The sequence below is a fragment of the Castor canadensis genome, chromosome 7, assembly GCF_047511655.1.
Source record: "Castor canadensis chromosome 7, mCasCan1.hap1v2, whole genome shotgun sequence".
Taxonomy (NCBI): domain Eukaryota; kingdom Metazoa; phylum Chordata; class Mammalia; order Rodentia; family Castoridae; genus Castor; species Castor canadensis.
Genome location: NC_133392.1, coordinates 142794057 through 142817967, shown reverse-complemented (window position 1 = coordinate 142817967; position 23911 = coordinate 142794057). Strand labels below are relative to the sequence as shown.

At 56.4% G+C, this 23911-nt stretch overlaps 1 protein-coding gene across 12 annotated transcripts in view; it reads right to left on the bottom strand.

The window, feature by feature from the left end:
- Positions 1-23911, bottom strand: part of Ahdc1 (AT-hook DNA binding motif containing 1) — a 67829-nt gene that overhangs the window by 12251 nt on the left and 31667 nt on the right. For 10 of the 12 annotated variants that reach the window (XM_074080871.1, XM_074080872.1, XM_074080879.1 and 7 more), the window contains 4 exons: positions 11335-11510; positions 5762-5873; positions 5585-5622; positions 317-5203 (listed from right to left, as the gene is read on the bottom strand). In XM_074080871.1, coding sequence (XP_073936972.1) covers positions 360-5129 — 4770 coding nt within the window. In that variant the 5' untranslated portion in view covers positions 5130-5203; positions 5585-5622; positions 5762-5873; positions 11335-11510 and the 3' untranslated portion in view covers positions 317-359. Of the gene's footprint in view, positions 1-316; positions 5204-5584; positions 5623-5752; positions 5874-10751; positions 10800-11334; positions 11511-23911 lie in introns of all 12 variants that reach the window. The other 2 variants (XM_074080874.1, XM_074080876.1) reach the window with 2 other exon arrangements.

Genomic DNA, 23911 nt, shown 5'->3' with positions numbered 1-23911 from the left:
TGAGCCTTCTGGCCTAAGGCCTAGCATGAATGAAGGAAACAAACATTTGATGAACCAAACTAGGAGGCCCTATCCGGTCTATGGTTCCCCTACTATTCCAATTATCAAGACTCCCAAATTTCCAGCTGGGTTCCCCACAAATATCCCATCTCCTCCCAAGACTACAGAACTTCTACTCCTGAGTCCCTCCTCCCTTGCTGCTGGGTTCCCACTCTTGTCCTTAAATCCTACAGATGCCTCCTGCTCTTCTCTATGCCCGTCCTCATCTTCCCCACCATCCAGGCCCATGGCCCTGCACTCCCATCCCCAGACTCACCCAGGAACAAAACCTCACGGTCCAGTCGGCACTTCAGTTGGCACTACAGGGAGGTGACGGTGAATGTGTCCTCGGGGTGAGGTTCCGCCATGGGGCCTAGGAAGCCGCTCTTGGGGCCCCCACCCAGGCCAGGATGTGCCTGTGGCATAAAGCCTGGATACCTGTAGGCGGTGTCCTGCAGGGGCAGCAGCGAGTCCCTCGGCACGGGGGACAGGGTCAAGTCACTAAGGAGTGGGCAGCCATAGCCAGCAGCGGCTGCAGCAGGGCCACGTGGTGGACCAGGCGGCCGGGCCATCTCTAGTGGCTCCTTGTCGGCCTTGGGCGTGGCTGGTGGGCTAGCCAGGTGAGGGGCACTGAGGCATGCAGCCTCCGTCCTGCCCAGGAAGTCAGCCAACAGCCCTGTACCCACCTTGCCTTCATAGGGTGGGCTACGGGCAGCAGAACCTGGTGGGTACCAATAGGCTGTGCCCTTGCAACTGGGAGAATCATAGTGGGGCTGGCCCAATGGCAGGTCCCGGCAGCTCAGGTGGGCCTGGGCTGCAGCTGCGTGGCTCAGGCTGGCCCCCTGGAGCCCATGCTTGAGCGGTTCACAGGCAGTTAGCTTTGTGGGCGGTGGCCGAAGCTCTTCCTTGAAGCCAAGCGTGGGCGAGCAGGTAGGCGAGTATGCCTTCTGCAGGCCAGCATCAAACACCGTGGGTGGGTGGGCCAGTGGTGGGAAATGCTTGCCATCAAGCTCAGGAGCACCCAGGCTAGGTGAGTCGCAGTGGAAGCCTTGGCCGAAAGTGCCGTCAGAAGGCGTGGATGGGTTCATGGAGTAGGGTCCCATGAAGTCACAGGGATCTCGTTCTCCCACACCAAAGGCTCTTGACTGTGAGGGCAGTGGTGACATACTGCTGTCCCCGCTGTAGTAATCCAGGCCAAGATCTGGACTGTCCTGGAACAGTGGGTTGACTGGCTGTGGCTTGGGGATGAACTTGGCTTTGGCTGCTGCACCACCTCGTTCCTTCTTGGCTGAGCAGGCCCCACCACCCCGACCACCCCGTGGCTGACGGGGCCCGGTGCTCCGTTTGGATGGGTAGCCTGAGGCGGCAGCTGAGGCAGATGTTGAAAAGCCCAGATGTGAGGCCTCGAACAGATCTACCTTCTTCCGCCGTCCGCGGCCAGGCTTGGAGCTGCTCTGGAAGAGGACACTCTGGTTCCAGTTGTAACCGGGGGCAGATGACGCCTCATTCCAGTCCATCATCAGTTTCTCCAGGCTGGACAGGCTTGACTGGCCCTCACTGCTTGAGGCCTCACTGTTGGCACGCCGAAAACCACCACCACCAACTGGCTGATTGAACTGGGTGCTGTCGGAGGACGACTCGGAGAAAGTCTCGGACACAGCTGTCTGCTGCTTCACTTTCTGTGGTGTGTAGTTGGAGATGTCCAGAATCACGTTGGGCTCGCTGACATGGCAGTCAAAAGTGGGATTGTAGAGCTGACTAAAGGCCTCTGAGGCCCAGTCCAGACCTCCATAGCCCTGCCGGAAAGGCCACTGAGAAGCCCCCGCAAACTGCCGACAGTTCTCAGGCGAGGGCTGAAAGGAAGAAGAGGAGGAAGAGGCGGCAGAGGCTGCAGAGGTGGCAGAAGCTGTGGTGCCCTTGGGCACCATGTAGCCGCCGGGCGAGACGGTGCTGGCTCGACTGTCACAGCGCAGGGGTGTGGGAGCTGACCCAGAGAAGGGGGTTCCCTCAGAACTATTAAAGAAAGAGGCCTTGCTGGGTGGCAGGCAAGGGCCCCCAGTTGGTGGTGGGGCATAGCCAGCACTGTGGGCACTGCTGGGTGAGGCAGGGAGGCTGTTGCCACTGCCATAGGCAAAGCTGCAGTCCTTGCTGTTAGCACAGTCCTGGCCCGAAAAGGGCTTAGCCGGGGCAAACACGCTTTGTCCGGCCCCATAGCCACCATACTGGGGAGGGTAGGTGTTGGCAGGTGGGTGGGTCGTAGGAGAGCGGGCCACAGCTGAAGGCGGGGGAGCCAGCTTTGGGAAGGTCTCTGCTGCCCGGCAGTCTGAAGTGGCTGGGGTTATCCCATAGCTCGTTGCCCGTCCTGGAGGGAAGGTCTGGCGAGAGGGAAGGACGGGTTGGAAGGAGGGGTCCGCCCCAGCCCCACTGTTGCCCACCGCCACTGGGCTGGCCTTAGTTCCCCGGCTGGGGAAGGTGGCCAGGCCCCGCTGGGTAGGCAGGGCACTGGAGGGAGGCCCTGCATAGGTGCCTGATGCCTTCCGGGACTCTGGGCGAGAGGCTGAGAGGGCAAAGTCCAAGAGGTCGGAGGAGTCATCCGAATCAAGGAGCGAGCGAAAATAGCCAGTGAAAAGGTTCTGGCGCTCCTGGCTGAGTTCGGTCTGGCCCGAGGGTGTGCCTGTGCCATAATAGCTGCCACGGCCTGAAGCCCCACTCTCCAGCCCAGTGGAGGCAAAGGCTCGGGCCTCGGTCCCCTGGAACCCGCAGTTTCGGCCAGTTTGCCCACCCGGGTGCCCATGGTGAGGGGCCCAGCCACCACCCTTGTCCCCAGGCCACTCAGTACCCGCCTCCCCAAAGCCTGGGCCACTGGGCACCTGGTCTGGGAACAGAGTCCCATTCTTCCTGGACCGCCTCTTGCGCTTGGGCTTCCCGGTCACAGCGTCCACCTCCCCCCGACCCCGTTTGCGTGGATGCCCCAATTCAGTAAGGCCAGGACCCCCGACCCCAGCAGCTGCCACTGCTACCACCTTCTTTTTCTTGCCAATGCCCTCAAAGAAGTCACTGAAGGAGCATCGGGCTGCCTTGGCTGCGTGGCCCCCACCCCGGCCACCAAAACCACCTGTTTTGCCTCCACGCCGCCGGAAGCCCTGCACACGATGCAGGAAATGGGAGATGCTCTGGGTGTCAGGGGCCTGGTGTACCGATTCAGGCTCACTGGGTGTCCAGCAGCGGGGTGGTGAGCACCGCCCAGCACACTGGCTCTGGCGGTTCAGAAAGGCCAGCTTAGCGAGGACGTCTGAGTACTCGGCCTTACTATCATTGGCGTCCGCTGCATAGGATGGCTGGGGAGATGCCAGCTTTTGCTTCCGCCGCCGTCGTTTCTTCACCTCTGGCATGGCCATGGTGGCTGCTGTCACAGTGGCCGCTTCAGCTGCCACCACTGTTGGCTCCTTGGGCTTGCCGGGACCCAACAGTAGGTTCTTAGGAGGGCGACCACGCTTACGCTTGAGAATAATGGGCATCTCACCTGGTGGGAAGACCACTACCACATTTCGCCCATTGTTCTTCATCTTTAGCAGTGGGGTGGGCTCTGCCGACACACGCAGGCCCAGCTCCTTGCCTTCCACGCTCAGGCTGCTGCTCAAGGATGACACTTTGTAGGTGGTCTTGTTCCGCCGCCCCAACGATACAGGGATCTTAGCCATTTTCACCACCATGCGCCGCACGCCTCTGCACTTGCCTTTGCGGTTAGGGGCTGCTGGGGTCTGGGAAGATTCTGGCTCCAGCTCTGGGATTGGGACTGGGCCTGGCAGAGCAGGAGGTGGTGGAGGCGGTGGTGGCGGGGGTTCAGCCAGGGCAGCTGCCAGCCCTGTAGGCATAGGCAGGGGCAGCAGGCGGCCCTCAGGTCCCATGTCTGCTTTACGCCCCCGGCCAGCTTTTCGCCGGCGACACAGGATCTTTGGCCTATCAGTGCGCCGCAAGGCGTACTTGGGGTGGCCCTCAGGCCCAGGGGGGCCATGGGGCGAGCACAAGTCCAGGCGTAAGGGCTCAGCCAGTGGGCAGTGCCCCAGGGGCTGCTGGGGCTCCAGACGGCGACCTGGGACGTCCAGCAACTTGGGCAAGGGGTCAAGTGCCTGGGGGTCGAGCAGCTGGGACTCTAGGGAGTCAGGTAGGGTATCCAGGGCCTGCAGAGCCAGGGTTGGCAGTCCAAGAGGATCAGCAAGAGGTTGTAGGGGTGGCAGCTCCAAAGCTTCCCCAAGTGGCTCTAGTGCCTGTGGGTCCAGGAAGCGGGGTTGGGGGTCCAGGAGCTGAGGCTCTGGCTCTGGCGATGGTGGCTCAAGGGCCTGGGCCTCTAGCAGCTGGGCCTCAGGGCAAGTAAGGGAGGCCAGCTCACTGAGGATATCTGCATCAGCGAGTTCAGAATAATCAGGACCATCTGGCTCAGGCTCTGGGGGCAGACCAGTGGCTGCAGCTGTGGCTCCAGGACTATGGCCTTGGCCAGGCTGGGGACTGTCCCTAGGCTCAGGCTCAGGCTCATAGAGTGGGTGGCCAGGACGCTCTGACTTGGCATGAGGGGTGGCGCGCTCCTCTGGACTGCGGATACTGTTGGCCAAACTGGGTGAGGAGAAGAAGCTGTACTGCAGGTCGCCAGGTGGCGGAGCGGGGGGACGGCTGAGCCGCAGCCCACCACAGTCCAGATGCACACCACTGTGCTGCAGGTCCTGGGAGAGCCGAGTCAGGTCCTTCATGATGTCAATCAGCTGCACCACTGGACGAAGGTTCACACGCCCGTTGTCCCAGTGGCAGCGGGCCTGGGAGATGGGACGAGCTGCCCTCGGGGGCAGCGGGTCGTCCCCCTTGGCAAGGACTGGTGGGCGCCGGGTGCTAGGGTCCCGGCGTGGGGGTGGGCGTGGGTTCTCGGAGAAGGTGTGGGTAGAGAAGGCCTTGTCAGGTGGGCAGGCAGGGGGCCGAGTGGGAAGCAAGGGCCGGGGGGTGGGGGGACCGCCGGGGTAGTACTTGGGCTCCCGGAGGTAGTCAGGAGAGCTGCACACGGCACTGGAAGTCACCACCAGGCCCTGGGGCTTCACACGCATCCTGACCTTGTCCTCCGCGGGCCGCCGGGCGGGGCCGGGGCTGACATGAGGGTGCGAGAAGCCGGGACCAGGACCTGCCAGGAAATGATAGGCAGGAGGACCCTTGCTGAGCATCCAAGTCCTCATCAGGACCCCTGAACCCCTCCCCAAGGTCTCATTCTCCTTACCATGCTCCAGGCCCTGCCCCAAACCCAAGCTGCTTGCAGGTCCCTAGCCTTTCCCAAACCATGTGTGCATAGCAAACCCCTTATGGGCCCCAATGGTTTCTGTAGACAACTAACCCCCTTCTCCACGGGCTACAGGTTTAAAGAAGGCAGGACCAATGCCTTTGACAAGGAGGCCCATCAACAGGGGAAGGTGATCACTCCAGATCAAACTTAAACAAAGTCCTAACATGGGCATGGCACCCCTCCTTCTTGCCCCCATCCCTGGGACTCCAAACCCCAGTCACTCACCCTCGGCTCTGCCGCTTGGGCTGTCACACTGAAGATCTCTGTAGGCAACAAGATAGGCAACAGATCTGAATTCTCCACATGATTTGGTGACTATACTCAACCCACTCCCCTGCTGCCCACTTGCCCAGCTTTCTCCAGGTGCCACCCCACCCACACCAGTGTGCCCACCTGGCTGACCTGGAAGAGAAAGGGCCCCTGTGCCTGGGGGCTCTGCCAGTTGCTGGCTGTCAGCTGGGGATGTTGCAGAGCAACTTCGGCCTGAGCCCAGGCCTCGGGGCGTGGACAGCGCCTGGAAAGGACCATCGCAGCTCAGGTTTAGTGAGCACCTACTGCGCGCCAGGCACTGGGCTGGAAGCTGTCCAGGCATTGCTTCATTTAATTCTTCATACCAATCCTGTGAGGTAGGGGCTATTAATAACCCCATTTTGCAGATGAAGAAATGGAGGCTCAGAGATGAAGTAACACCATTCATTCATATACTCATTATTCATGGAGTGCCTACTTTGTACAGGACTGGGTAGACAAATATTGATCAGATAATTGGTAAGTGATTTAACAACCAGTGGGATAAGAACTGCAAAGAGAAAGTTAAGAGTGCCTGAGGTCAGAGGTCTAGCACTCACCAGGGAGTTGACCATAGAAGTCCATTCTTTGGGGATACTTTCTCTGTTGGCCAATAGAAGGCCACACACTTCATATAGGTTATATCATCTTATCCCCCTGCAAACCTGAGACCAATACAATTCTCCCCATTTCTACAGAAACCATGCTAAGCTCTATGAGGACAAGGATATCTGGCCCCTTTGCTCTACATCTTCCAACATCTAGAACAGCAAGTAGCCCACAGGAATGTTCAAAAAGGTATTTGTTGAATGAATGAATCAATGTGGCACACAGAGCCACATTCCTCATGAAGCTCTTTCTTCCTTCTTTTTTTTTGGCAGTACTGGGGCTTGAACTCAGGGCCTACACCTTGAGCCACTCTACCAGCCCTTTTATTGTGATGGGTAAAGTTTTTGAGTTAGGGTCTTGCAAACTATTTGTCCTGAATGACTTTGAACCTCAATCCTTCTGATCTCTGCCTCTTGAGTGTCTAGGATTACAGGTGTGCCCAGTTTCTTTCTTTCTTTTCTGAGAGAGGGTCTCAATATGTAGCCCAGGCTAGCCTGGAACTCACTTTGCTACCTCAGTGCTGGGATTACAGAGTGTCCCACTATACCTGGCTGCCACGAGGCTCTTTTTCTTCCTTGGAGCCAAAAGTGTGACCCAATAAAGATGCTGACAGACAAAGGGACAGACAAAGATGTGGTAATTCTCTGACCCCCACCCTCTTCCACCCTTATCAGAAAGACTCTCTGAAGCCCCATTCTACTTCTAGCCTGGTCAGGCCCCTGCTACATGCTCTTGGAGCCCTATCTATTTCACCTTCATAGTATTTATCATAACTGTAATCAATTACTTGTGTGACTGGCTATTAGTGTGTCTCCTCTGAGTATGTGGACTCTTCAGGAACAGGGATCACTTCTCTCTTGTTTACCACCATATTCTCTGACCCCAGAGCCTGGACTATGGATGCTACATAAATATTTACGAAGTGACTCCCTGAGCTGGTCAGGGCAGTGCTAGGATTTAGATCCAGGCATGTTTGATTCCCAAGGAAGCCTGAAGACTCAGGATTGGACTGATACCCCAGGAACTAGGATCATGAGTAGCTGAGCAGGCCCTGACTACTCTGAAGGTCACAGAGACTGATGCTGACCATTGTCGAGTGTTTGGTGCTGACCAAGCCCTGGTCCCCCAGGGTCCACCCCTACAGATACACGTGGACTCTCGCTGGCCACCATATTGCTCAATGCCGTCACACCATAGGAAGACTGCAAAGCTGGCTCAGGGATGGGGTGGTGTGGGAGAAGATATTCCTCTGTGACCCATATGACTGCTGAATCTTCACTGCAACCCAGGAGGCCTGCATGGGTTATTATCCTCGAGATGCCGGGGAAACAGGCCCAGAGCCCTTGTGAAACTTGCCTGAAGTCACACAGTTGCTCAGAGGCAGGACTCCTAATTCTGCCCTAAGGCCAAAGCCTCCTTCCACTCCCAGCTCCTGCAACTCTCCTTTGGCCACTTCTGGAAATTCTCCTTCTAAGCTGTGGTCTAATTTCAGGCTGGGAGGAACCTTAAAATTATCTAAGCCGTTGGCTTCCAAACCCTGGGCCTGGGGGAGCTATGTAACATTCCAGATACCCAGGCCCTAGTCCAGGGGAGTCTGACTCACACATCTGAAGGACATCTGGGGATCTGTATTTTTAATCCGCTATCCCAGTAGGTACACTATTCTTCTAGTGCCATCTTATGCCCTCCCACTTTACAGATGAGGAAACTGAGAAGGGAAGAGGGAAACAGACTTTGCCCAGGGCCACACATGGCATATGAAGAGCCCTTTTATTGCTCATCCAGATGGATCTTCGTTCTGCCCACTGTCCCTTCCCTTTCTGTAGGCCCCAGGCCTCAGCTGCTCCTTATTGTTCCACCTACTGGCTCACACAGGCTTCTGCTCTCTCCCATGCCTGCTTGTGGACCTGTCTCCTTCCCGGTCAGTGCTGGTGCTCTTACAGGGAGAACTGTGTTTAACACCCTCACAAAGGAGGGAAGGAGTTTAGACTCTGGAATCCCCCAGTCCAATTTCCAACAGAATGGTGGATCCCTAGCTCCTGATACCCTCTTTGAGCTACCTACTAGAAGCCACTCTCCACCCTTCCCCTCCCTTGCTGTGGGTGAGGCTCACCAAGCCTTCCCACTCTGGAGACCTCCCACTTGGGGCTGGAGGGTGTGATCCTGGCAGAAGAGACAAACCTCCTCCCCAGTGGTTGCTTCTGTTCCACCCACCCATGAAGACCTTTGGCCACGTCCTTCTTACTGTCCACTGCTTTCTTTTGCAGCCTCCATGATCTGAGGGAAGCAGCTGGCTCCCTTCCCCACCACACTCCGGCAGGCAGCCATTCTCTTGGCCCCCTCCCAAGAGTACCACCTAGTCCTCGTTTGAGAACAAAGTCGAAAGGGTCCTTCTGTCTGCCTGACTGCTTCTGGGTCAGTGTGTCTGAGCTTGCCCACGGGGACACCAGTGGGCTGGGAAAGAGCCCCAACCTGCTGTGCACAGTGCCGGGAAGCGCCAGCCCACATCCTTGAGTCCCTGGCCCCACCCTCCCTGCTGTGGCTGTGACCACCCCACCCCTTCCCCAGGCCTCCCCTCCTCCCCCACCCACAGCCTCCCCAGGGGAGCCAGGCTGCCAGCCCCAGCTCTCACTTCCGGCCTCATGACCCTCTCCAGCCTGCATGCACTCTCCCTCCCACTTCCCTCCCAACCCTGTTTGAAGGCCCAGGGATGTCTCCCTCTGCAAGCAGCACTGAGACCTTCCCCCATTACCTCCCTTCTCCTCTGTGACCTTACCTCCCAGGACCAGCCCCGGCCACCAGGAATTAGGCATCTTCCTCTCGGTCTCCTTCTCTTCAACCACTATCTGCCCACCCCACCTGCAGGTCTTCCAACCTGATTCCAGCCCCAAATCACAACAAAAGTAGCAATGATGGTAATAATCATGGCATTACTCACTTATTTGTCATTTAAATATAGGCACAGAGAGGTTAATGCATTCCCTGAAGGACAAACAGCCATGTCATTCAATTTTGCTGGAGTCTGGATTTAGTTTTATTGAGTTCCTCTAAACCAAACTATCCAGAGGTTCAGCCTCCTTCCAGCCTGCCTCCTCCAACTGTCCTAGTCCCAACTATCTGTTCTAATTTTTGACTTCTATTTTCCTCTCAGCTTCTAGTCACCATGACTTCCCACCTCAGTCATCCAGATGCACTACCTTCCCTCACCACTAGGTGTCCCCTTGGAGCCACTGATGCCCCCAAGGGGAGCTGGTCCTGCCCCGCCCCCGGGGCCATCACGCTACACCCCTCCCCAATACAGCACAGCACAGCACTCCCCACCCCATTCTACCCTACCCCCAACCACACAGAGCTCCTTTGTGCAGCCCTTGCCCACCCCCTTCCTGTCCAGAGTGGGGCACCTGGCAAGCAGGTCTGTCCCTGAACCGCCCCCTGCCAGCCCCCTCCCCTGGGTGCCAGGTGTGCAGGCACCACTGCCAGCTCTCACTGGACCCAAGGGTCACCCTGCCAGCAGCCCTCCCTTCCTCCATTCGAGGTCACCCAGGGACCGTGCTTCCCGCCCTGCTCCGCCCCTATCCCCTCCTGCCCTTGGCCCTTCCAGACTCCTGTCCTTGTCTTTCCTTCTGTCTCCCAGAGGACTCCCTCCTCCAGCCCCACCAGGCCTTCCTCCCACCTCTCACCCCCCCGCCCACCTCCATCCCCAGAGAGCCTGCTTCTGCCCCGCCCCTCCCACCCGCCCAGGTCTGAAGAACTCCTCCTCCTGGAAAGTCACTGCTAGAAAGGAAGTGACTTCAGTGATTTGGCCACAAGGCTGGGCACTGCTGAGCCCAGCTCTGCTCAAGGCTTGCCCGGCCCATCTCCAAAGCACAAACGGAGTCATGTGCACATGCCATCCCACTGTGCACCTAGAACCCTGAGCACACACCCTGCCACCCCAGGTCTCTACACAACTCCAGTGTCCTCTAAGCACTCTGTGTACATACACCACCCAACTGGCCCACACAAAACTCCCTTGAGCCCACACCTGCCCAGAAGCCAACACACACCCACGCACACTCACCACTCCACTATATCACATACAAAGTCCTTGACCATTCCCTGCAAGCCTAGTCCACTTACATAACTCTTGTATACACAACCCTGGGCACCTAAGGACAGAGCCCTACATGCTCATCTGCTTGTACACAAGCTGGAGTGCAGGAATATTTAGTCAGGTACACCCAGCATTGCATCCTCCCACAGCCCCATCTCCCCACCCTTTCCATCCCAGGAGGCCCCACCCCCAGACCTCAGGCCCCAGGAATGCTCCTTTGGAAGTTGGGTGGGTCCCTAGCAGGCTGAGCTCTAGGAAGCTTCCTGGAGCCCCAGGCTTCATGTGTCAGTTCAGGGAGTTGCCTCTACAGGGCAGGGCGGCCTCACCTGGGCCAGGAGTAGAGGGGCAGGTCTTGCTACTGCCCCAGCCCTTTCCCAGTTCTCTGGTATCCAAGCTCCTCACCTTAGCCTCCCAGCTGTCTGCCTCCACAGACTCTGGTACAGAGGTGTCCTGAGGGGTCAGATGCACACGTCAGGCACTCTGGTTTCCACCCACCTCTGCCCTGAGTCCTGCTCATTGATTGTCACAACCCCTTTCTCTCAGTTTTCTCAGGTCATCAGGGCTAGAAGGCAGGAATCTGTATATCCATAAGCCTCAATTCCCCTTTCTGGATAATGGGAAGCTTGAGTAATCTGGGTTAATATTCTTTTTCTTTTTTTTTTTTTTTTTTGGTGGGACTGGGCTTTAAACTCAGAGCTTCTCACTTGTAAAGAAGGCACTCTACCACTTGAGCCACACCTCCAGTCCATTTTCCTCTGGTTATTTTGGAGTGGGGTCTCCCAAACTATTTGTCTGGGCTGGCCTTGAACCTCTATCCTCCCGACCTCAGCCTCCCAAGTAGTTGGGATTACAGGTATGAGTCATGGGCGCCCAGCTATATAATATCCCTTGATTATTGACTTAAAGAGCCTCTATTTGACCTAAGCTGGGAGGGGATCCCTGTTGGACTGGCCCAGGACCAGGCCTGGCTTCCTCACACAGTTACCTGGGCAGGCTGTGCAGAGGCTTGGCTCAGCAGAAAAGGCCTGTCTCCACCAGCGTCTCCAGGGTGGTCTCCACAGAGGCCTGAGTGCTGCCCCTCACCTGGGGCCCTCTACACACACTCAGCTGGGTGGTGTCTGGTGTCTGGGCCAATGGGTAGACAATCAGGCAAGCTCCCATCTGTGAAAGAAAAACACAGCACACCAGGCATAAGCACAGATGCAGGGTGAGCCAGTCAGGGCGCAAGGTGCAGAGGAACATTGAACCAGGAGGCTGTCTAGAGAGGGTCCAATCCAACTCCAACTGTAACCATGGGGAAGTTGTAAGCCTGTCCTCTGAAAGTCCAGGCTCCTGTTGGGAACCATGTGCATGGACACACACACAATGATGGAAGGAACCTTCCTTTGGGGAGTCTGATAGGCCTTGGCTCAACTCTTTAAGCCAGTAACCTTTCAGGTGCTCTGCTTTCTCATCCTTAGAATGAGAAGACTTACATCTTATGAACGGGGAGAAGCATTCTGGGGAAGCTATGCATGCTAAGAGCTTGTTTACTGCACAGGTGTGAGTGGCTGTTCTGAGCTGGGCAGTGTGGATGCAGATTTCCAAGAGGGTGTGTATGCAGCTGGTACTTGCCTGTCTCCAGCAGCAACTGGTTATATCTCTTGTTTTCTTAATAACCATGGCCTTCCTCACCAATCCCTGCTTCCTGACCATTTGTATGCCTCCCTGAAGTTTATACTTGAGCCCAGAGGGGGTCTAGGAACCAGGCCTTGTGAACTGTCTATAGGTTCTGGTTGCCTGGGAATATGGATGTGTGTGATAAAAGATTTTTCCTATGTAAATGCATGGCTGTGAATATTCAGTTATCTGGGTAAATACACCTGTATGTGGTTTTCTGGCTCTACTTAGCTTGTCTGATTGCATCTCTATATTTCTGTATGGATGTGTGGGTACATGTGTGGGGGTTGGGGATGCAGCTCAATGGTAGACCACTTGCCTAGCAGGCCCAAGGCCTTAGGTTTGATCCCCAGCACTGAAAAAAAAAGAAGTGTACATGTCTGGAACCGTGTGTTTGCTCAGTTGTAGTGGGTGTGTCAGGTGTGTGTGTGTGTGTGTGCTAGGACAAGTGTGTGCCCAGGATTAGTACCTTCGCTTACACACGAGGTATATGCACTATTTGTATTTCCATTCTATTCAGTTTTGTGTATAGATCTAGCTGAGCCTCTGCTTGTACTATGAGAACAGAGGTATAAGCGCCTATGCCTGTGTGTGACAGGTGTGCCCAGCTGTGGTCAGGCTGTGAACGTGCCTACAATTGTACACTCTGACTGACTGCATCTCACTATGTCAGGAGCCAAACTGGCTCCTGCTTGTCTCAGAGCTCTTTGTATGTGTGTTTGGCAGGGGGGTGCAGGCAGGCGGCTGATCCTCTGCTGTCCCTGTAGGTTTCCAATCTTGAAGCCTGTGACTGCGGGCACTGGTGTCACTGCAGATCAGCATTGCCTCCCTCCTACCTCTGCCTTTCTGTGGGTTTTCAGGGTCATGGCATGACAGCATGATTGGTCAAGGTGTCCCTGTGGGTCTGTTTTTCCCAGGGGGTCAGTATGTGCTTTGTGGGTGTGTCTGTGTACCTCATGCATCTCTGTGCCTGTTGGTGGGTCCTTGTGCTATGCCATTGTAAGTCTATGCCAATGTAATTGTGTGTCAGTGTCAACATATGTGAGAGGGTCAGCACAAGGTTGCCTCAGTGTCTGTGTGGTACCTTTGTGTAACTGATATGCATGCATGCACAAGAGAGACCCTTTGTGAGACAGTGTGTGTGTGTCTGTGTCACTATGTATATATGTGCCTTCTTCCCTCCTGCCTATCTCCTGCTAGTTCTCTCTCTCTCTCTCTCTCTCTCTCTCTCTCTCTCTCTCTCTCTGTAGGAGCCAGACAACTCCCCAAGCCTGGATTAGGGACAATTTATCCACAGGCAGAGAAGAATTCCAACCTGCCAGAGCCTCCCTACTCTGATCTGTCCACCCCCCCCTTCCTGTGGTTGGGTGGGCACAGAAATGCAGCCTAGCAGCTCCCAAGCTGTTGGGGAGCCCCCACCTTTTCAGCTCCCCAGAGGCCCAGGAGGGTGGAAAAGATGGAAATCTGGGTGGCCCCAGAGCCCTCTGGTGGGGGTGGACTGGCTGCCCCCCATCCAGGCCTCCATGGCTCAGCTCATCTTGGCCTTGTTCTCCTACATATGGTGGCAGTGGGGAGGGGGGAGTCTGCATGGGGGTCTCTCTGGCTCCAGGGGCAACAGGGACCTAAGGAGCAGCTCCCCCCTGCCCTTCCACAGCCTGATATTCCCCAACTGATAAATGTTAGTCCCCCTCCATGTAAATGGGGAACTTGCAACCATGCCCACTCAGGCTGGGGAGGCAGAGGGCAGAGTGGTGGGGGGAATGTGGCAAGGGGGAGCAGGGCTGGGCTGGGACTAAGGCTCCCTTCACGGTGCTCCAGGCACAAGGCAGAATCACATGTTTCCCATTAGCTGCTCTGGCCTCCTTGTACAGGGGGTGTTGGCTGGGGGAGATTTGTTCTGGTTGCAGACACCAGCCGAGACCACACAAGAGAGAGAGAGAGCGCACGAGGGAGGGAAAGAGAGAGAGAGAGAGAGAGAGAGAGAGTAAGCTAGCAAGAAAGCCAGAGGGAGAGAAGAGATTGAGAGGAGAAGAGAGGAGAGGAGAGTCAAAGAGACAGAGAGAGATACACGGAGGAAGAGAAACAAGTACAAAGGAACATGAAAGACAGAAACTATGAGATAGGCACATACAAACTCAAAACCAGAAGAACAGAGGTGAGTTATGAGAGAGGCAAACAGAGACAGTGGGGTGCAGGGGTGGGGTGGGGTGAGACCCAGTCAGAGGCTTTAGAGCTGGCACAAGTCAGGCAAAGAATGAGTCCAGGCCAAGAAGGACTGAGAGGGAGAGAGGAAGAGAGGAGAGAGGCGCAGGGGAAGAGAGCCAACAGAGATGGCAGTGGAGAGGGACAAACAAGGACCAGGCTGTTCAAAGGAGTGTGGAGAGGATAGTCAGGTCAAGACAGGGTGGGCCAGGGCAGGGCTAGGTGAGGGCTGTGTGGGCAGGGGAGTGGACACACTGGGCAGGCGGGGGCAGCCAGCGCCTGGGCCTCCCGCCTGCTGACCCTCGAGCCTCGGAGATAACAGGCCCGAATAGTGCTGACTTGCGGTTCAGAAATCCAATATCCTCCGCGGCGCACTAATCGACTACCTGAGCTCCTGGCCCGCGCTGAGCTGCCCCGATTAATCCTGCAGCTCCACAGCCTTAATTAGTTTAACAGTTTCGGGGACAGAGGAGGCAGGGAATAGGGTCCCCAACCCATGGGAACACTGCCCCTCATGTAAACTCTGTCAGGTGCCTCACCTCCTCAGTCACACAACCTGCCTTGGCTTCAGAGACCTGTTTCCACGCCATTTAAAAAACACAAGCCTTCCTCCCAGGGCACAGTCCCAAGCGCTGTCACCTAAGTCAGAAGGTACAGTAGATCACTCAGGACTGAGACCATAAGCCTCTGGCCAGCCCTTTAAGGTCCTGCGGTCTGTATGGGGAGGCCCTGCCAACTGCGAGCCCCGTACCACTGGATAACATGTTTTCCTTAGTGGGAGGGACGAACTCCTGAGTTACTGACAACTTCTCAGCAGCATGAGATAATCACATGTCACTCCCCACAACAACAAGAGAGGGACACATGGTGACATCTCTCTCACATACAAAACAGTCAGAAAGACAGGTGTAGAGTCAGTGACAACCCTCATCACAGGAGGAGTGAAGCATATAACCTGTCGCTTTCTTGCAAGTGTGAGATGGTCACATCTGACACCCCCGGACAGTATGAGACAGGTATCCACTTGCCACCCAGGCACCCCACACCCACTGACAGGATGTAGGATGCACAGGATGTGGGACACACAAAGCCAAGCAAAACAGTCACTGCCCCCAACATGGGACAGCCTCTTCTACCTGAGGGGGTAATGGGTGTGGAGAGCCCCTTCAGTGCCACACTGTAAGGCAGGCACACAACCTCACCCCTTCCTTGAATCCTCTCTCCAGACTTCAGGATAGGCATGCCACCTCCCAGACTGCTTCGGACAGGTGACAGCCCACCCACACCCCTCCCCCATCCCAGTCGCCAGCCTGGGTGGTGTGTCCTCCGCCTGCAGAGGCGTCACAGCTCACAGGGCATGAATGTCACCCCGGCACTGCCAGAGTCGGGCACAGCTACACGTTGCCCCAGCGACAAACACCACTGGCCCCAGGAGGAGGTGGAGGCACACACAGCTCTGGGTGTGACCTTGCTCCCTGGACACCAGGAAGGGAGGTGCTGTGTCCTCCTGCCTGCGGAACCCAGCAGCCAGGCACCCTGGTGCTGGGAGAGGAGTGCTGGGGAAGAAGCTGTCTGGCACACAGACAACCTGGAAATGCCACCTCCCCAAGATCCCACCCCACTGCATTTCAAATTCAACGTGGTTATATATCTAGGGAGAGGGCAGAATGGGTAGTGGAGGGAGGGCTGTCCCTGGGGCTGTTTCTGTCAGACTGCTTAGACTGCCGGGGGAACAGGGGAAGAGACCCTCAGGGGTTGCTGTCACCATGCACTCAGGAGGGGTGGGATAATGACCCCCCCTTCTGCTGCAAAGGGAACCCTTCTTTCTAACAGCCCTTCTCTAAACTTCAGGCCACAAAGCTGGGGACAAGGAAGCCAAAATCCAGGGGCATGACTCACCCGGGGAAAAGGCCTGGCCTGCTGGCCAGAATTGGTGAGGGAGGCCAGAAGCCAAGAGGCCCAGGTTCAAGTCTGAGCTTCTCCTAGGCCAAGCTGGGTGACCTTGGAGCAGTGGCTCAGTCTTTTTGGCCTCAGAGAGAGGGAAGGGGTGGTGGCCAAGGAAGTGCCAGGGTCACAAGCTAAAGCTGGGGACTAGATCCTGGGAAGGCCAGTGGGTTCCACTCCCCAATCTGCTCTGCTATTTCCTCCCAAGGAGCCTCATCGTCCTGTGTTTCAGTCTCCTCGTCTGTGCAGCAGGCCTCAGGAAAACACGCAGCGTAAAGTTGAATGGGAAGCTTTTTACTGGAGACAGGGAGAACTGGACGAAGTGGGTAGGAGACTGGCCCGGCCTTCCCAGCAGATAAAGTGATGGCTGCACTCCATCCATCACTTGGCTTCCTACCTGGCCTGTTTCTTTAAGATTGCTTGGAGGGCTCCAGCGCTGGAGTGCCTGCCCAGCAAGCTCAGAGTTCAACCCCCAGTACCGCCAAAAGAAAAAAAAAAACAGAGACTGCTTGGAGGTGCGTGTGTGGGGGTGGGGGGTGGGAGTGTGCGGAGGATGTTGGTGGATATAGAGTGGAATTCCCTAAGTCCAAGGCATCAGACAGGAGCCCACTGTCCCCCTCACCTTTACCATAAACCTCACTTGGCCCACCTTCAAACCTTGGACCACAGCAGCAGCTCAAAGGGAGGGAGGTAGCCCATACCCCAGCCTGCATGACCCACAACAGCACCTGCTGCTTGGAAGGACTGGGAAACTGCCACGGCAGTGACCGGGGTCCCTCTTATTATACAGGAGCTCAGAGAGGGACAGGCCTAGCCTGAGGTCACACAGCAGGACAGCAGCAGAGCCCAGAGCTCTAGTCAGGGACAGCCGAGAGCAGAGTCTTTCTAGCCCCTGAGGGTGGCTGGAGCTAGGGGGCCCTGGGGGACTTAGCAAAACGTGGCGACAGATGGCCTGCCGAGGCAGCGGCGATCTGGGCGGCTGGCAGGCATGCTCGCTCCCGCGCAGGGAAGCAGCTAATTTTAGCTGAGGCCTCGATGCCAGCTTTGTTCCCCCCACCCACCCGCCGAGGGGGCCCAGCATGCCTTGCGTTCAACCCGCCTCCCCCAAGAACCCCTACTCCCCTGCCTGGCCCCTTGGTGAGTAGTGCCCAGACCCCAGGGTCCTAGAACTGTTTGCCTGACCAGGCCACACCACACCCACAGACAAGGACTGGGTCCTGGAGGTCTGGCTCCCCATCTCAGTGCCTGTTTGCCTGTAACTCCAAGCTCAACCCTTGAAGAGGATGACGGGAGGAAGGCTAGAGGCCATAGCCCAGAGGGAGGGCAGGACAACAGGGGCTGCCAGTCTTGAGGAGAGGCGGGTACTGTCTTCCACCCAGCACTTAAGGAGACAGGACCCTGATTCTACCAGGCCTCTGGTTCTTCTGGGCTGGAGTCCTGGTGTTGGTGAGCAGGGAGACGAGAGTTACTTAAGTCTTTCCTGGTTCCTCATAACTTTGACTTTGCTCCAGGAACTCAAAAGTACTTCAAAGAAGTCAGAGCTAGAGCAAGGGTAGAGTTTCCTTGCGTCACTGTGGGAAACTAAGGCACAGTCTAAGACAGCCATCATTGTAGTAGGAGGAGACAAATCCCAGGAATCAGTGAGGCTTAGAGGCCTTATAGCTAGAGGCCTTCTTGACCACAACTGCCCTCTGCCCTTACCTGGGTGGGTGGAAGGAAGAGCAGGTGGATGAAGCCTGTTCCCTCCAAAACCCCGCAAAGGGAGGCCTGCACTCTTGCTTCCTGTACCCCACTTTCTGGAGGCTCTTTAATCTTCAATTCTCTCCCCATTCAGGTTCAATTACACATGGGGCTTTCAGAACATATAGCCCCTAGTAGAAAGGGGCTCTTTTGAGGAGCCAGGGGCCCTCATAGCCCCTCAGTTCCCCAATCAGGGGCTATGAGGGAAACACTCAAGTAGGAAATAGAGGGAGACCTGAAATAACTATGACTTTACAGGGAGAGTCGGAGAGAAGAGAAAGAAGGGGAGGGAGAAATCAAGGCAGAGAATTGGAGATAGAAGGAGGAAGGTCATGGGGGCAAGAAAAACAGGGCTTAAGGAGAAAAAGATAAAGAGGGAGGGGACTGGAGACAGCTGGGAAGAGGGGAAGAGCATGCCAGAGGAAGGAAGACAGAGAGAAAGAGACTCAGGAAGAGAGAGAAGAGAAGGAGGAAGAAAAAGACAGAGAGAGAGACAGGCAGGATGATGCAGAGACAAAGGCACACAGAGGGAGAGAGATGAAGAAGGAGCCCGCCACAGACAGGCCAAGGCACAGCGACCCAGGGAGCTGGAGACAGACAGAGGGACTGACACACCCAGAGCCCAAGAGACAGTTGAGAGGGTGAGACACACTCACAAAAGGGGTGGGAACAAGGGGGAGACAATAAGTGATAGTGTGGGGGGAACAGCAGGAGTAGGCAGAGGCACAGAGGGAGGGGCGTGAGGAGAAGGAGGAGGGGAGATGTCGCCAGAACTGGGGGGTACAGAGGACAGAAACAGAATGTGGGTCTGGGCATGAGGCTCACAGATGCATCAGCTCCGGTTTCAGCTGGGGCAGTTGGCTGCTGGGGGTGTGGGGGAAAAGGAGCAGAGCTGGCAAGGGAGGGGGGCCTGTTGCCATGGCAGCGGGCACGGCAGGGGCACAGTCTGCTGGCACTTGAGAGCTCTGGGCATGGTAGGGGGCTTATTGAGGGGAAAAAGGGGGGTGATGAAGCCTTACCCCTGCCCTCAGGGCTCTACCAGGAAGAAAGTTTCCAGAGACCGGCTGGGAGATACTGGGAGTAGAGCTGAGCTCTGGGCCCTGCCTGACCCCAGGGGGCACCCTTCTCCAGGTTGCCTGTACCAACCCAGGTTCCCACCAGTGCCTCAAGCCGGCCCTTGGGGACTCTCCTCTGTCCCCTCCAGTCTAGCTGAAGATCCAGCTTGCTGCTGCTGCTTCTGCTTGCAGGGAGCAGCAAGATTGTGAATTCAGGATCTGTAATCCTAACGCAGAGCCCAGGCCTACCGGGCTCCAGTTGCCAAGGCGACGGCGGGTCAGAGGGCAGCGCGGGGCGCCCGCTCCTCCAAGTCAGAATCCCAATTGTTAAAGCCCAAGAATAAACAGCTGAAGCAGCCATGGGGGGGCCGGGAGGGGGGCTGAGGTCTGCATCAGCTCAGTGTGGTGTTGTCAAGCGAGATGTCACTAATTGTCTGAAGGAACAGGCTGAGGCAGCTCTTAACTGCTTCCGTGCCACCGGAGACACCTTGGCTGCCTGGCCTCATCCCTGGGGTCTCCCAGCATTCCACTGGGCCACTCGTTGGTGGGGGGAGTGCTTGCCCAGCATAGTCCTACTTCCCTTGCACTGAACCCCCCACATACTTCGGCTCCCCGCACTCCTCTTTGCCCAGCTTGGAACCTCCCACCTGGGCAGGACATTTTTATGTACCCAGAACCAGTATCCTCCAGTCTCCGGGCTAACAATAACCATGTAGCCCAGAACTACTCCCTTGGCTTGCACAAGCCCTTTTAGCTTCCCCAACATCTCTTCTTCCCAGAAGTCAGAGGTTCTGGTACAAGATGTGTGGACTGCACAGAAAGATGGAGCTAGGATTCTTCTGATTTTTGCATGGAGAGGAGGGACTGGGCAGAGACCCTCCCATGGGAAAAGGGAAGGCCTCTAGCAATTCTCTGTGCAACTCTCTACTCTTAGTCACATACCAGAGGCAAAAGCCTGAAGGGAGCCAGGAACCCTGGTTTCTAGCAGTGGTTGTTTTACCTACTTACTATGTGACTTTGGACACAGGCCTATCTCCTCATCTATCCCCCAACCTAAACATTTAGCAGTGCTTATTCTGAGCCAGACCACGTCTGTAGCCCCTGTCCAGAGGAGCTCTCAATCCAGTAGTGAGCAGGGCTCAATAATACAAGACAGGAAGCCAACAAAGACGAGTCAGGTAAGGGTGTCCCATGAAAACCACAGGGCAATGTCTGGTACACAGCAACCTGCTTAGTAGCCGGCAGCTGGTGGCAGCTGTGTTAGTAGTGCGGCTACTGCCAGTGCTTAGAGGGACACTAAAAGGGCAAAGGTAATCAGAAAAAAAAAAAAAAATTGGAGATCGTTCAGGGAAGGTTTCCTGCAGAAAATAGTACTTGGCAAGATCTGGACAGGTGGACAAGAAGGCAGAGCGCTCCAGAGGGGTCTTGGCGAGGTTCCTCAAGGGGAGCTGAGTGCTGTCTCAGGGTCGCGTGTTAAGCCTCTCTCAGAGCCGGAAGGGTGAGGCCTTCAACGGTCTCCCCGCCCACCCTCATGCCTGCCTCCTCCCGCACCTCCCGCCGACTCCACCCACTGCGGTCTGCACTTGGGGAAACAGTGGCTGCGAGGGGGCGGGCTGCCCGCGGGCCGGGCTCAGGAGATTGGTAGCACCTGGAGTGATGTCACGAGGGCGGGGCCGGGCTTCAGACACACTCCCTTTCCCAAGACCCCCTTCCCCACATCCTAGGCGCAGATCCCCGTCCCCGGGAGGGGGCGCTCATACTGTACCCCTCGGATGGGGACGGGTGGCAGGCTGGACTGGGGCGCTGTCAGTGGGCGGGGACCTAGGCGCGGAAACAGGGGATCCCCTAGAGAGGGCCCAGCCCAGCTAGGGGCTGGAAGCATACAAAAGGCAACTTGTTCTTTCTTGGGATGCCTGCGCCTTCTCAAGCATACCTACAGCTGCACTCCGGGGACAGCTACACCCACACAGCCACACAAAGCCTGCCAGGGTGGGGAGTGGAGGACTGGCCGTCACCAGTCCCAGAGGTCTGCAGTAGGAAACAACCCTGTCTGGAACCACCCCAGGCCAAATACTCAATTCCATTCACCATACCCCATCCTACCCCAAGTCACCTATGGATACCCACAAAGCCTCATGTGCAGCCCTGGGACACTAACCTAGTCCCATTTCTCAAAACTACCATCTTCCTCCTGTCTGTGGTTTAGCAACTCCTGCTCTGGAGTCCCTCTGCTAGCTGCAATCAGGTTCCACACTGTGTGACTGTTGCACCAAATAAGGCTTACTGCCACCCCCCCCTTTTTTTTTTAGTGCTGGGGATGGAACCCAGGGCTTCAAGCATGCTAAGGCACTCTACCACTGTGCTACACTCTGCTACACCATTACTTTTTACTGAGCACCTGTTCTGTGCGATTCTCGTAATTACCCTACACAGTAGGTACTATTTGTCCTATTTTGTGGATGGGGAAACTGATGTTAGGTTACCCGCTTGCCTAAGATGGAGGCAAGGATCTGAACCTAGGCCAAGCTTGACTTCAGAGCCCAAGTTTTTCCATGTGCTGTCATCTCTGCCTCCCATCACACCATCTTACACCCCAGCAGCCCATCACACACACACCACAGACAGCAAAGCCATCTCTGAGTGGAGGAGTAATTCTCCATCCCAAACACATCTCAATGTCAAGTCTAGTATCAGGCTGGCCATTCTCTATAATCTGACAGTGTTGGGGGAACGGTCTCCTAACTCTAAACTGTCCTCATCCCACCGAGTCATTATAAATGAGGCCCAAGGTCAGAGTCAGGTCAGAACAGGCTACCTCTAACCTATGCAGCAAGGCTCACCTCCACCTCCCCTGACCCCAGGATGACAAAGCCCTGTCATACTGGCTGGGGCACTGGGCCTGCAACTCTTCCTGACCCCAAGTGCTGGGATCTTCCCCTAGCCCACACCCCTGCTGAGAACAAGTGGAAATAAACTCCTTCCTGGAGATGTCAAAGCACCTTCCCTGGGGGAGGCGGTGCTGTGATCCCCAGAGCCTGGCTACAGGAGAAGGATCTGGTTACTCTTTCCCCAGCTGTGCTCTGAACTCCTTGGGACTGACCTTTCACCTCATCCAGGCCAGGACCCAAAGGGGGCTGGAGTCCAGCCCTCACCTCCTGTTAACCCTCTGCATTCCTCATCATTCCTGGGCCTCTACCCAGGCTGGGTAGGTACTAGGAAGCCCAGTGGGGCATGCCAACCTTTCCTTAGCCTCCCATCCTAGCGTCCGGTTTCCCAAGAGAGCTTTACTGAATGCTCCTCCCTGCCCCCTGCCCAAGCTGCCCTACTGGGATCAGATACCTCCGCCCAAGCAGCTGAAAATGACCTGGGCTATTTTCGATGTAGGATCACATTGCAACTCCCCCTTAAGTTGGCAGCTTCCCATACCTCTCCAGACCATTGCCCCCCAACCCCTCATCTGTCACCCAGAGCCACTGACAGGACAGGAAGGCTTTTAGAGACCACTGGCCTAAGTCCCTCAGATGAGGGGACTGAGGTCAGGAAAAGCCAGCCTCAGGATTGGGCAAAGAACCAGGCTCCTTGGGTCTCTCCGCCCAGGTGTCTCTACAGTCAAGCACAGCCTACTCTGTACCCTAGATCCCAGAGCCTCTGACCTAGCCAACCTCCCCGCAAGTACCAGAAAGTCACACTAGAGGCTACCCACAAGTCCCCGGGCCACCCTGCGTGTCAGAAACTGCCTTTACCAAGCTCTTCTCTTTGTTTAGAATTGGCACCAGGTCTGTTCCTACGTCACAGATGAGTGGGCCCTTGGAAGGTTTTAAGGGAGGGAGACTGAGGCCTAGAGAAATGGGAGGTAGATTCAGGTTTTATTCCCAGCTGCCCCTTGCCCCAGCTTCTTGGCTGTCTCCACCCCCACTCCCACCCTGGGGCCTTCCATTCCTACAAACTCAGCCCCCCTCCAGGCCTCTGCCCCGGCCCTAAACCTCAAGCCCCAGCCCTCCTGGCTAGGAATGTGACTGGTCAGGTCTGAGCTGACCACATGAGTGGCTATAAGGTGACAGACCCCCATCTTACCATCCCCCCCAGCCTGGGGGAGCTCACATACCAAGACATTGGTGGTGGGGGGGGCGACGACTGCCTTAACCCTTTGTATCCTAACTTTTGGGAAGAAAAAGATGGGTATTCTGTTTCCTAAGGCCAATCCCATAGGAGGGTTGCTGGGTGGGAGGAGTGCAGGCAAGAGGGGTAGCACAGGGGAGTGTACCTGGCTAGTCCTCATTAAGAAATTATCCCATGCCACCCTAAATCTTATCTCCCATGACATGTGGAAAAACAGGGCAGAGAAGAAGAGGGATCAGTGAACCCCAACCTCAAGAGCCCCTAGTCTGATGGGAGAAATAGAACCCTACCCTGGGGAGTCTGATGGGGGAGACCAAGCACAGAGGCTGGGACAAAGAGCTGAGAGCAGAGAGCCCAGAGCTGCTGCACAAGTGGGAGGAAGCCAGGGCAGGAGAACAAGCCAGGTGGGGTCAGACCGGGCAGGCTTCCCAGAGGCCCCTCGGCCCACATCCCTCCCCCCAGGCTCTGGAATCTCGGGGGTCAGGGCAGAGGGACAGCTCCACCCCCTGCTCCCCTCAGACTCAGGAATTCCACCAAGGGGGGGGCACTTCGGACTCAGTCCAAGTTAGCTCCCACTGGACAGACAGGGAACCACAGCTCTTCCTCACCCTACCCCCCAAGCCCCTGGGCTGGCCCACAGCCCCCTTCCCTCCCCTTGCCTGGCTGGCACGGTGTGGTGTGTGCCAGGCGCTGGCAGAAAACAAACCCGCAGGGGTGGGTTTGCAGGGAGCGGGGTAACCTTGACACAGTTGCAGCAGTCGCTAATGGCAGACACACACTCCGCCTGTTCTGGGGGGACTGTTGCCGTTGCTAGGAAACCAGCAGCCGCGTGAATGGAAATGG